General features: G+C 43.6%; 1 protein-coding gene across 3 annotated transcripts in view; it reads left to right on the forward strand.

The window, feature by feature from the left end:
* Positions 376-13,843, forward strand: part of RFWD2 (ring finger and WD repeat domain 2) — a 128,322-nt gene continuing 114,854 nt past the window's right edge. For 2 of the 3 annotated variants that reach the window (XR_002440969.1, XM_021403995.1), the window contains exons 1-5: positions 376-719; positions 7,296-7,355; positions 8,960-9,057; positions 9,906-9,982; positions 12,830-12,949. Coding sequence is in view for 2 of the 3 variants with exons in the window: in XM_021403995.1 (XP_021259670.1) it covers positions 376-719; positions 7,296-7,355; positions 8,960-9,057; positions 9,906-9,982; positions 12,830-12,949 (699 nt within the window). In the remaining variant the exon portion in view is untranslated. The remainder of the gene's footprint in view (positions 720-7,295; positions 7,356-8,959; positions 9,058-9,905; positions 9,983-12,829; positions 12,950-13,843) is intronic. The other variant, XM_021403996.1, reaches the window with a different exon arrangement.

A 13,843-nucleotide genomic window follows, 5' to 3' on the forward strand; every position in this document is an offset into this window, starting at 1 on the left:
TTGGCGAAACCCCAGCCCGTTTGGGAGCCTCTCAGCCCCGCAACGACTCGCGGAGAAATACTGTAAACCCGCACCACGGCCGCCCCAGGCCTCGCTCCGCCGCCCCGCCCTGAGGGGAGGGGCCCCGCCGCGGGCGGCGCATGCGCGGCGGCGTGTCCGCCTGTCAATAAAGATTGAACAAGCGCCGGGCCGGGGGCGCGCGGGCGGGCGCGTTTTGTTGGGCTTTTTTTTTTTTTTTTTTTTTCTCTCTCTCCTCCTTTCCTTTCCTCCCTTCCTTCTTCGAACAAACTTTATTGTTCCGGCGGCGCCGCGCGCGCGCGCGCGATGCGTTGAGGCCGCCGCGCTCGGCCCCGCTCCGCCCGGCCCGGCCTCGGCATGTCGGGCAGCCGCCCGCCGCCGCACCCCGCCGCGCCGCCCGCCGCCCCGGCCTCCTCCTCTTCTTCTTCCTCCTCCTCCTCCTCCGCGGCCATGGCGCCCGGCTCGTCCTCCTCGGGCGGCGCGGCGGCGCGGCCCGTGCTGGTGGCGGCCGCCGTGTCGGGCTCGGGCGCGGCGGCGGGCGCGGGGCTGGCCCGGCTGGCGGCGGCGGCGCGGCCCGGCGGCGGCGGAGGCTCCTCGGGAGGCGGCGGGGCGGGAGGCGGGGGCAGGAAGAGGCCGCTGCTCACCCCGCTCTGCAACGGGCTGCTCAACTCCTACGAGGACAAGAGCAACGACTTCGTGTGGTGAGTGTGTGTGGGGGGGGGGGGTGAGGCCTCCCGGGGTGGCCCTCTGCCCCTTAGCCCCTCCTGCGGTCCGTCTGAGCCGTGGTGGGCCCTCTCTCCCAGAGGGCTCCTGCTGCCCCGTTCTCACTCAGCAGAGGGATCCGGGAGCCAGTCAGTCCCGCGGTTTACTTGCTGCTGGAGCTTTCCTTTGGTAGCTGCACGGGGGCCGCAAGGGCTGTTAGGGGCCTGGAGAATCTCCCTTATGAAGAAAGGCTGAGAGGGGAGCTCATGACTGTTTATCTGTGTGATGGGGCCGGGCTCTTCTGGTGCTGCCCAGCGACAGAACAAGGGACAGTGGGCACAGATTGGAAGATAGGAATTTTCACGCTGAGATGAGGAAGAAGTTCTTTAGGGATCTGATAAAACTCTATAAATATTTATGGTGTCGGAGGCAAAGGGACGAGGCCAGAGTCTTTTTAGAGGTGTGTGGCGATAGGACAAGGGGAAACGGCCGCAAACTGGAGCATAGGAAGTTCTGCACAAATGTGTATAAGAACTTCTTCACAGTGAGAGTGACAGAGCACTGGAATGGTCTGCATGGAGAAGATATAGTTTCCTTTTCTGGAGATATTCAAGACCTGCCTGGACGCCTAACTGTGCAACCTGGTCTAGGGAGCCTGCTTTGGCAGGGGGGTTAAACTCCATCATCTCTAGAGGTCCCTTCCAGCCCCTGCAGTTGTGTGATTCTTTACTGTGCGGGTGGCAGAGCGGTGGAGCAGGCTGCCCGGAGAGGTGGTGGAGTCTCCTTCTCTAGAGATATTCAAAGCCTCTTGAGCACTTTCCTGTGCAACCTACTATAGGGAGCCTGCTTTAGTGAGGGATCACCAGAGGACCCTTCCAACCAACCCCTGTGATTCTATGTCTTTCCTTGGCCATTGCTTTTTTTTTTTATTTTTGGATGTTGACCACCATAAATCCAGCAAAACTGGTGTGGGCCTTCCTCTGTTGTTTGGTGATAACAGCGTTTGTGTTAGTCTAACACCTAAACCCAGACGAGTAGGGAACTTCTGAGATGATGAGAAACATTTTCTTCCTTAATCCTCTACATATGTCGTCCTTCTAATGTTCAGAACTTCTGCAATGATGAGAAGCTTTCTTCCTTAAACCTCCCCACATGTCGTCCTTCTGATGTTCAGCCAGGGCTGCCACTTGTAGTTGAAAATACCCGTCCAGCAGATGTGGAAGACCAAGGCCCAGCGCTGTGTCTGCTGTGCGAGCTGGTGGTAATTGTCACTTTAAGGACAGCATGCTGGTAATGGGTTTCAAATCGTCAACCATCAAGAGGAAGTTTGGTGTTTATGGCTTGATGGATGTACTAAAATGTCAGAACAGAAAGGTGGGGTAAGTGCTCTCAGCTGAGAGGTGAGCCATGGTGATAAGAGACTGGAAACAAGCGTGAGCTATCAGAAAGTCATCAGCTGGAAGCACGAGAGGAAAAGGAGTAGACCACAGCTTCCAAAGTGGCCCTGTCCAACTGTGCTGACTTACAGGGGAGGGTTGGATGTTGCGTCTCTGCAGGACACGTGTCATTGCAAAACCCCACGGACTTGATACTAAAGCTCCATAAGCGATCTGGCAGAGTAGATGGGAAGTATCCTTGTTACTCAAGTAAAGCTGCTGTAAAGTTGGTGGCAGGAAAAACTGCAACTACTTCTTGCTCGTAATAAGAGTAATTTTTGATCGTTACCTGCCACTGTAGGTTTGCTCAGTAGCAGAGCTGGGGTGAGCACACAGCTGCAGTTGGCTGGTGTGCTCCGCCTGAACACTGGGCCATGTTAAGCAGGTTTAAGGGCACTTGTCTGGGGAGATGGCTGCTTTGCTATTGTGTTCTGGTTGTGGTAAGTAATGGGATGGTGGATGCCCTGGTCTCTTTGTAATGCTCTGGTCTGCAGGCATCACTTCCCGTCCCCGTCCAGTCAGTTTTTGCTCCACGCTTTGTTGTGAGTCAGAGGAATAAGGTTGCTGAAAGGAAGGAACATTAAGTCCATACCAGTAAGTTTATAGGACAGTTGGAATACTTTGAGTCCGCTCGAAACACAGAGTTTCACGCTGCTATTTCTTTTTTTTTCCTGCAGGTAAGTGCTGCAAGGAGAGTGTGTAATTAGTTGTTTTCTCCTCATTCAGGAGTACTGCTGGCTGAATAAGTGAGAAGGAAAAAAAAAAACAAACCAGCTGAGTAGTCATCAGGGCAAAATACCTTTCCTGTCCTTTTGTACTTTAAAGGAGAGCCATGCTAGGCCTACTTAACAGCAGGTCAGAAGCTTTAAGAGCAGGTAATAATTATAGTTAACTCACCTGGGTTCTTCACTGCCATGCATTTCAGTGGGCTGTAGCACCCGCTATTAACAGTAGGTTTGAATTACAGCTCTCCTCTCTTTTTTGAAGTAGCAGTACAGTTATGCAATGCAGAAGTGAAAACTCAACTGGCAACTTTGTAACTTTGAGTAATTCCCAGCAAGGCAAGCGTCTGTGCAGGTTTTAAGAATTGGTTTGAACAAGCTTTGGCTACCTGAGTCTGAGAACAGGAAGCTTTCTACATGCAACTTTTCCAAGGATGCTTTCAAGGTGCTGCCAGATGCAGGGGACGTTCAGTGATCTCCCTGAGTATGGATTGTGAGTTACTTTGAGATGCCACTGGAAACTTGGCATCAGATTCTGTCTGTACCAAGCTGAAGCTGGGGGAAGAAGGGCCTTCACGTACACAGCTCACCTGAACTTCTTTGTAAAAATCCTGTCAGTAGCATTAGTATGCACAGCCTCTCTGCCCGTCTTCCAAAAACGTGCTCTCAGAAACGCGAGGCTGAGGCTTTAATGCAAATGCTGGTATACACTGCTAGTTTGAGTTGTGAAATCTTGAGCAAGTGTACGCTCAGGGGTTTGTAAATAGGTACTGTTTGTAGTACTTTTCAGCTTCTGCCTGGAAATGCGTTACGCCAGACCAGGAAAGCACATGTGTGTGACTTACTTGACAACTTCATGGTGACAGGGAAACTTCTTGTTCCTCTTGGTGTAGGCTGTAGAATTTAAAGACAGACTTTGTACTGCTTGCGTAGCCAGGCCTCTTTCCAGTTGCCTCAGGAGTGTCTGAAAGGGAATCCTGTAATTGGAAGATTTCCTCCTCTCCAGCAGTGTAATTGCCTATGGGTTTTCCAGGCCTTACCTTAACCCTCCCAATTAATGGTTGACTAAAACTTTCTACAACCAGTTGCCAATCATTTTGCTTCCCAGACAGAGGGGGTCTGAACTGCAGGCTGACTTTTCAGTGTCTTGTTTCATTTCTGTGCTTGTCTGAGCTCTGACATAAGAGCATATAGGAAAGAGTATATTGCATGCAGAGGTACGCCCAGCTAACATGGGTGTGGGAAGCTCTGCTTGCTTCATTTAAAGGTAGACTCGTGGGTCTTTAAAACCAGTTCTTTCTTTAGATGTTTCCCTGTTAATGATGACATGTACAAGTATAGTTGTTTGTATTTTTGTGATCTACTGTTGTATTTGAGCTTTGTATCAAGCAGATAGTTGATGGCAGTGATCTTTGTTTTTTATTCAGAGTGTGACCATTTAGAGCCAGTCCTACTCTTAGATCCCAGAAGAATGGAATAGGAGGGAGAAACTTTACAGGTCTGGCTTGCTGTTGAATGGAAGAAAATACGAAATGTGCTTGAATTTAATAGTGACTTCTTCAAGCAGATGCTCAGGTAGCAGTGGGGTGACAGTAGTGCTCTTGAAGTACTGTGAAAACAACTGGCAGAACTTGGCAGGCATGTACTTGGTTAAAACAGTGAAAAATGTTTGATATCTGCCCTGATTGTCTCAACCATGCAGAAAGAAAATACCCAATAAGCCTTTGTAGTTTAGAAAGTGTAGGACAGGTAACTGTTTACTCAATAAGGTGTCCGTACCTGGTAAAGAGCAGTGAAATTGGTGGCTTGCTGAAGTAATCTGCATCTTTTTTACATGGCTCTGCTTCTTGAGACCATCAAACAGAGAATAAGAGTGTAGAGGAGCCTTGCTTTCACCATTCCTGTGCTTCAGCACGTGCTGCAAGCTGTGGTGTGTCTCAAGTTCCTGTCTCATGCCTCTGTTCATTCCTTAACTTCCCCTCTGTTAGACTAACATAAAACAACTGGTGCATAGCAACTTCCATGGGTTACGGCCAGCTTGGCTTTGATAAGTATTAAAAGACATCAATCTTGTTTCCCCTTGTAAATCCTTGAGTATCTGGGGGGGAAAATGGTTCTTAATGGAAACTTCAGGCTCTGTTGAGAATGACCCTGGTGCCGAGTGGCTATTTTTGTGGGCTCTGATTGCTTTTTCTTAGCTGTTTTGGCTCTGTCACTTCTCCAATCAAACTGGCATGAAGAAGAATAAGTTGGGAAGCAATGGTCTTGGATAGCTGTCATGTCAGGAGAGTGTATTCCTTCTTTAGCTCTAATTTGTGATGTTTTGCTGCAGACAAAAGAGTAGTGCAGCCTTGTTGTTTCCTGCGCTTATTGCAAGCAGTGTGCTAGGAGTGTACCAGAGAAAACACATCTGAAGCTGCAGAAAACAGCAACTTTTGAGCCCCTGTCTTCAAATAATGCCATGTTGTATGGCGTGGCTGGAAGGCAGCAAAGTAGTTAAACTCTTCATCACCAGCTGGGAGAGACCAGCCTCAGAGACTCATATCACCACAGGTTTTCGACTTTAGCTTCAGGAATGCTTGGTTTTCCTCTTGTTCAGACATCCTTGTTGGCCAAGCTTGTTGAGAACTTACTCTAACTAAAAAGTGCCTTGAAACTAAGTTACTTCTATTGTAAAACAGTGACTTCAACACCTTATGTTGGTGCAATTTAGGACTAATGATTCTCCGTAAAGAGTCTGCTGGGCCAGAAGAGGAGCCAGGTGTGCTTGTTAATTACTGAAGTGGCTTCTTTTGAGGACCAGACATGGTGCAAAGAATAACACTCTGGTTTGCTTGCAGTTAAGTTGTGTTTACATGGGTGACTTTCTGGGATATTTAAGACAACCTGGTTTGTGTGTCAGGTTGAACAAGCTTAAAGGCATCCATCATTCCCAGTTTGGTCACTCTGAAGGGGATTTAGTTTGCAGTGGCCATGGCTTCCACTCTCTATGGGCTTAAAAGATATTGTAAGAGATGTATCCTCCTTCTTTTAAATGCTCAGTGAGTCCTAGGCATTAGTGTCCTCTGAAAAGAGATGGGATGGGGGGAGTGACTCCTGTGACAGCTTTTCAGACTGCAGGGGAGAAATTGTGGTGAAATAGAGCCTGCTTAGCTAGGCATTGCCTGTTTTGGTCTAACACCAAATGTTTTCGTCTGAAATTCAGAAAAGATTTGTGCCTTGCAGAGGCTGTTAGCAGTTTTTTAACAGGTCATTCTGTAAGAATGCACCTCCTAAGAGGAGGCTACTTCTGAAGAAAGCAGCTGCTGGCTAACTCCTCTCTGAGTGGAGATCTATACGGACTAGCAGGAGTGTGAGGAGGGCGTTAGAATCACTGCATGGGCTTGAAGGCAAGGTGAAGCTTGTGTGGCACAGCTGTTGTATGTGTTATGTAGAAAACTGTGGTGTTGCTATCCACAGCACTTTGCTAGATAGCTGGTCAAATTCTGAAGGTATGTATGCGATAGCTTATCTTACCAGCCTTCAGGAATAGCAACTAGAGCAGTCGCTGGGAGTCAAATGCAGGTCTTCTACTTTCCTTTGCCTTCCATCTCCCTTTCAAATTTGTTGCAGCCACTTGTCAAGGAGGCAGGTATCCTGTACTGCCATCTCAGCAGATCCCTTCACCTCCTGCCTGCCCCGGGCCCTATGGAGCACTGCCTGGCTGCATGTCCTCCTCCAGTCAGTCTTGCTCAGAGTGCTGTGCTTGTGTTGGTTGAGAAATAGCTCTGGAAAAAAGGAAAGCCTTAGTGTCCAGCTGCATGCTCTTGTCTTCCTTGTTTTGGTTCCCCTGTCCTCCCTTCTGTTTTCTCCTGTGACTTTGTAACACTGCTGGGCAGTTGGTTCCCACTTGTTGCACTATGCCTTCAGGTGTCCTTCAGCTCTGCCTGCTGTCTGGTGTGCTCTGCAGGGCACAGCCCTCTCTGGCACCTGTGCCTCAAGCTTGTGAGAGCTGATTCTCATGACATCACTACTGAGTCATTGATTTTAATTGCGCGTAGCTATTGGCTGAAAAAAATGGAAGAATGAACTGATTTTGGTGTCACCTAGACATACCTTATGATGATGTTAAAAGCAGTTTAGGGTCAGCTTGAGCTGGCCAGGGCGTTCTTTGCTTGTCAATGGTGCTCTGGCTTTGAGTGGTTTGCAACTGTTGAAAGCTTCAAGCTTCCAGTTGGAGCAAACTGCAGTATCACTCAGGGTTCAAAGAACTGTTGATTGCCCTTTTGATCTTTATACCGCCTAGTTGCTGTTGCACTTTTTTCTGTCCTTTTCTATTTCACAAACATTAAAGATTACACTTGTTTGAATGACTGCTTCAGATCAATCATACTTTTTGAACAAAAAAACCCATAACTTTTGTTATTTTGTTTTTCAGTCCCATCTGTTTTGATATGATTGAAGAAGCCTACATGACAAAATGTGGACACAGCTTCTGGTAAGATCTTCGTATCGCACAGATCATCCATCTTGTATGGTGCTTGAGACCTAACATTGCTGAGGATCACTTTCCTTCTGAGTTGTTACTTCTCTTTTCTGGCCCTGCACTGAAGAGATTGAAATCAAACTTTACAAGACGGTTACCACCAGTCAGACTAAAATGAGGAAGTCTCCTAAGTGTTTAAAATGAAACTTTGTGTTACCAGGTTTCTCTGTAAAGAAAAAAAAAAATGGTTGTAAACTGTTGGTAGCATTCCATATCTAGAGTCAGGGCTGTTTCTACTGGAAATGGAAGGTTTTTTTCTGTTACCATCTGAAGAAGTGGGTGTTGCTGTTATAAAGGTCATGGGAGCCAGTGTTGGTGTTGGCAGGTCCTCCACACTTTTGTGCAAGACCATCTACAATTTGATGTGGCCTCCACGTTATCTCTTGCAATTCTATTAAACTTAAGAGAGAGGATCTGCTTCAGGCTTGCTTCTTTCTTCACTCCTTGATATTTTTCTCCTTGCAAAATGTTTACTAGGAAACTGTTATATCAAATTGGCTTGAGGTTCACATATTTTTCAGTACGTTATCTCTGGCTTTCGCAAGGAGCAAATCTTTTGTGGAGAAGGGCAGGAACCCTCCAGGCACAGGTGTGGAGTTACCTGCTCCCCTGGTTTCAGCTAGGGCTTGGAATAAGTGTTGACCCATGAGGTTTTAATGTCTGGTATGTACTGTACTCTTGCAGTGCCTGTTAAATAGAAAAATAATCTCCTACTTTTTATAAGTAGTAGTATTTTAGTTGCATAAAACAGTCACCTCAAGCAGCAGGTTTGGTTAACTTTCAGGATATGTTTTGTCCTGCATACAGGTAAGATAACATTTGACTTTTGTGCCCTGTGTATAACACTTCGTTATAGATCACTGGGATACTTTTAAAAAGTCCAAGATGAGAGGCATTGAAGTACCTTTATTTAGGAAGAACTGAGCAATGATGCATCATTGGATGTCTCTTTATTCAACTGACTTGAAGCCAGGTAGGGAGTGAGGTTCTTTAGCTCGATGCTGAGGTGCATCTTGTAGTTAGTCCATCCTTCAAATAGCTAACTAGCTTGTCAGAGCACCTTTGGAGTGCCTTGTATTAAGAACAACTACTGGGAGGTGGGGGGAAACGTGAGACTCTTTTAAAGGTCTGTGCACTATTATCTGAATGTGCAGTAGTTCTCAGTGTCGCTTGCAAAGTATTTGGCTGATGTAAAAAAAGTTGCTTCTGAATAATGCAGTCCATCTGCTTGCTCTGCCTGTGGGAGAGGAGCATGAATTCAAGATGCAAGCAGGACTGAAGTATGCACATTGTCATAATCCTTCTTGAAACAAATGGGAGAAGTACTTAAATACCATTTTGTAATCCTTGCCAAAAACTTCAGTTTTTGCTGTAGCATGCTCTTGGTCAATATTGGAACACTTTGGTTCCACTGTAGCATCTTGGCAATGCAGCTGTTAACTAGCAATCCAAATGGAGTACATGTTATTTAAGGTTTACATTATTTCCTTTGTGCATATGTAACTTTTCTGTTTAATCACTTGTATCTTATTTGTTTTTGTTTTTTTTTTTAATAGCTACAAATGTATTCACCAGAGCTTGGAGGACAATAACAGATGTCCCAAATGTAATTATGTTGTGGACAACATAGATCATCTTTATCCCAACTTCTTAGGTGAGCTCTGGGTTTGTTTGCATAAGTAACATCATAGTTGTGATGGCAGGCACGTACATACACAATGCTAATTAATTGCTGCATAAACAAAGAAGGGAAAAGTTAAATACTGTGTTACGGGGAGAAAAGATCAAAGTGAAACACACTGGAGTATGAAATATCAAAATTGAACTAAACCTTGATTTCGTGGCTGGGATATCCATTTAACCATAGCCTCAGAGCCACAGTAGCCAACAAATGTTTCAGAAACAGGCACCCTGGCTTAGCCCCAAGCCTGCTGTGCTGAAGGTGATGCTAAGGCAAGTTGTGGAGGATACTTTAGGCTGAAGAACACTGCTTCTGTACACTTACAGTTGGGGGTTTAAGAGGTCTTGATCGGGAGAAAAAGAGGTGTGTATATGGGAAGGGTGAGCTTACTTCTGTCCCTTTACACCACTGGTGTGAAATAAGATATCTTAAGCAATGGACATAGGGATATAAAGGAGGAAGTTTTTGTTTGGCTGTGCTTGTTCTTGGCCTGTAGTAAATCTGTTGATGTTTTATCTCCTTCACACTCTATCTGTCTTGGAGCTGGCAAACTGTGGTGCTTAGCAAAATGAACGGAAGCAATTTTGTTAATGTGTAGGCATTATATTTGCTGATGAGTTCTTAAAAATCTTTATACCTTTCACAAAAATTGTCCAGATAATAAATTGATGAGAGAAAAATGTAACTTTGTACTGTTTTAGTTGCTAGTAAACTTTATGTGTAATTGAAAAGAAAAATTGGGATGGATTTTCTCATATTTTATTTGTGTGCTCTTAAATCTCTCTTCTGATACCTGGTTGTTTCTGGTGTATCTTTTTCAGTTAATGAACTTATTCTTAAACAGAAACAAAGATCTGAGGAGAAGAGATTCAAACTGGACCATTCAGTGAGTAGCACCGTATGTTCAAACTTTCTTACTTTATATTTATGTAATGATTCTGTACAGCAGTTGTCATTATGTGGCTTAATTTAGAGTAAATTATATTGTCAAGCTGGTGCTTTAATGTGCTTTATGGGAGAATAACACCAATATCAGTGGTGCTGTGTAACCACAACCTTGTTAATTCCAGTTCTTCCTGCCAGCAATTATACAGGTAGAAGCAAGATGTTAGTTACTTAACACAACTAAATGTCATGTGATGTACTGAATATAACCTGAGAAACTACCTGTGGAAGCACACTTATTTAAAGGTAATAATCTTTATTCGGTGTTGGAAATTACAGCTGCAGTAAGGCTAATAAATAGTACAGGCTTGTCTGATCATGTGGGAGAAGTTAGGTTCTACAGAGAAATTGAAGGAAGGACAACACTAACCACAAGAGGGAGAAAGATGTGTTTGGAGTGCTGCTGTACTGGCTCTGATCCCAGATACAACTGCCTGCTTCTCATCTAGACTTCGTTCATGTTGTGGAATCAGAGTGCAATTCAGGCTGAACTGTATTCCCTGGAAAAAATCCCTGTACTGTAGCAGTGAACGCTTTTGGACATTTAAGATCAAAACAATATATGATATAAATCAGAAAACTTGCATAATATTTGTATTACTACTACTGGCTTCCTTCCTTGGCTTCCGTAACTCGTAAATAAGGATGCAAAGTCAATGTGTTTCAGTCAGTTAAAAAAAAAATCTTTTAAATCTGTATTGAAGTGTGATTAATTTAAGGGCTACATTGTAGAAAACAATGCTTTCAGCAGCCGCGTGCTTCAGAAAAGAGTAGACTGCAAAGATTCATTGGCTTACCACCAGTTTTCTACTGAAGATTACATAAAAGGGATTGAATATGTAGCTTAAAATTCATACAGCTAACCTGAAGGCATGTGCAATAGCTTTTTGGAAATCGATTCTACTTTCTCGTAGCGCGCCTTTCAAAGTATACCTGTGGATACCTCTACGTTAGATAACTGTCAGTAAGTGGAAAATCTACTGTGACCTTACTCCAAAAACACTATTATCTGTTTTTGCCAGCCAATAAAACCAGCACATCTTCTAAAACAAGAAACCTTGCTGCTGTATGAGCTCCTTAATGTGCCTGTTCTCTTAACATCAAAAGTAATAAAAGAAGTTATTCGAGGCGTGTTAATCCTGCACTGAGCACCATTTCTTGGCAGTGCATTTGTCTCATTAATTGAAGAAACCACGTTAAGGGATCTCTGAAGCTTTCTAGGTAGTGTAGTAGAATCCATTAAATAATAGCACCGGTACGTAAGGATTGTTTTCAGCTCCCTTCAGTGATAGCTAAGGCAAGATTCATGTTGCATATAGCATTAACAAATCTACAGCACTCTTGTCCATGCTGGAAGTGTAGATCTAGAATCTGATATCTGCAGATCCGAGTCTTTTCTCTGTACAGCTCATTTTACTCAAGCACCTCTTTCTCCTCAACCTCACCTATTGAGCCTGACAAACTTTTAAGCAGTGTTCCGATTACTTTCCATTTCTGGAAGGAATTGATTTCCAGATTAATAATTTTCAGGTTAGTACTTTGTCTCTTTCATAATAGTCCTTTTAAGTTATAAAATAAATAAAAATTTTCAACAGTTCAGCAAGTTCACTGTTAACTTTTCTTTTTCATAAATCTCTTTCTTTCCATTCTTAGGAGGGTAAAAGTATACCCTGAAATTTACTCTAGGTTGTATTATTTAAAATTTCTCTGATAGCATATTGACTTGATTTGAAGTGATACATATTTTATTTTCTAGTTGTTCCAGATTGAAATTGAGGTTTTTGTCTGTATGGTTCCCACAGGTTTTAAGTGTTGTGTAAAAAGGAGTCATGTTCTATATGGATGTTATATTATTTGTCTTAATGTAGCCAATACAAATACACTATAGCTTCTTAGAAAATGTCTGCTTTAGATTGGAAGGAATTTCTAGTTCTTGCAAACCTAAATACCTTGATTTAGCGTCGTAGCTTTTGAGGACAAGGTTTTGGATCCAGCTTTAGGTTTTAGAAGGCCCAAAGACATTTCAGCTGCATCCTGAGTCTTCCTAATGTAAAGCTATGCTTGTGTTAACCTATTATTCAGCCTTTCCTCTTCTGAAAGAGACTTTTTTTGCCTAACTTTACTGAAAAAGAGAAAGGTAAACAACCTTTAGGGAAGGCAGTCTGGGCTGCACAGTAGTGTTCTTGCTCTCCAAGGAGTCCTTTTCAGCTCTAACAAGCTGGATGAAAAGATTGGCCTGTTGAGCTCCGTCTTCTTTCCTGCTCTTGTGTTTCTTATGAAAGTGCTCTTAAGAGGAACAGTGTGTGGTGGGGGGGAGGGATAAAAGAAATGGACTGATGCTACTTTCTTCCATTTGAATGTAGCATAAAGGCTTTACCTACTCTTTGGTTAAAAAAAATTAAAAGGTATTGCCACTTAACAATATTTCAGGTAGGTATAATTCAACCGAGTTTCCATAAACATGCTTGCTTTTCCTCCCCATAGAAATATGTTCTCAAAAAACTAGGGCACAAATCACATAAAACTGTGGCTGTGTAATAACCTTTTCCTAGCAGTAGCTGTGCTCTCATAAAGCACGGATTCTCAAAATATCTTCCAAACGAGATAAGCAGTTACACAGAGCAGTGGGACAGAAGAGCTATTTCCTGTACATGTGGGAGAGTCGGGGATTTTGATTTCCAGAAACTGCTTTGAGATTTTTTTTACAAAGGGATGAAATAGTGCAGTTTTGATACTTGTTGCTGGATACAGTCCTGAATTTCTTGAACCTTCTGTCCAATGTCTTTCATCTTCTTTCTAGAATGGCCACAGGTGGCAGATAATTCAAGATTTGCTGGGAACTGATCAAGACAATCTTGACTTGGCTAATGTCAACCTGATGCTGGAGCTGCTGGTGCAAAAGAAGAAGCAATTAGAAGCAGTAAGTTTTTTGTGCCTTGTGTATTAAGTCAGTTTGAAGATCTGTGCAGAGTGAAGCAAGCTGTTCCTATGATTGATCTGTGATGTCGTTGGTTTGGGGAAGTTAGATGTTTAGCTGTCCAGTGCTGTTGGTCTCAGATGACCATTTTCAGTTCTAAGAGCCAGAACTTCTAAATTAAACCTGGTTACAAACTTTGGCCAAGAGAAGTTTGGGTAGGATTTAAATGGTGAGGAAAGTTGTATTGGGAATTGTGTATCTTATTCCATTAGAATCAATATTTACTCAATCTGTGCCTCTGATAGAGGGAGAGTAAAGCAAAACTATTTATTGACTTTGAGCATTATGCCCCTCTCTTGGGGAGCAGGGGGAAGGGCTTGTACATTACTCTGTCATTGTCATTTGGTGATGGTAGGATGGGAGTATATTTCTAACTTCAAAGTAGAACCTCTTTATTCTCAAAACTATTTGTCAGTTGTGACAGATATGAAACAAAGAAACAAGATTGAGCCTGTAAGTGCTTCTGAGCAGGAAAATCTTGTAAGAATGCTTAGCCTTCAAAAAAACAAAGTAAAAGCCATCCTCTTACACTTGAAGAATGCTTGACAGCTTTTTTCTTGAGTTTACTTGCTTTACTTTTTAATTACAGTCACGGGGTGGGGAGAGAGTAAGAAAATTACAGAGGAGAAAATTGCTTCCTCGTGTCCTAATCTCCTTACTTTTTCTGTCCCCTCTGCCTTTAATGGGCTGTGTGTGCTTCTGTCCTGAACCTTTTTGAGTGAAAGTTCACAGTTATTTAATGACAAATATTTCTGTAGATTGTGAAAATAAGCTCCAGAATATTGGAGTACAACTATAGGACTGTATTAATTCTGAAATGTTTTAATTTCCTCTTGT

Source organism: Numida meleagris, chromosome 7 (genome assembly GCF_002078875.1).
Source record: "Numida meleagris isolate 19003 breed g44 Domestic line chromosome 7, NumMel1.0, whole genome shotgun sequence".
Lineage (NCBI taxonomy): Eukaryota > Metazoa > Chordata > Aves > Galliformes > Numididae > Numida > Numida meleagris.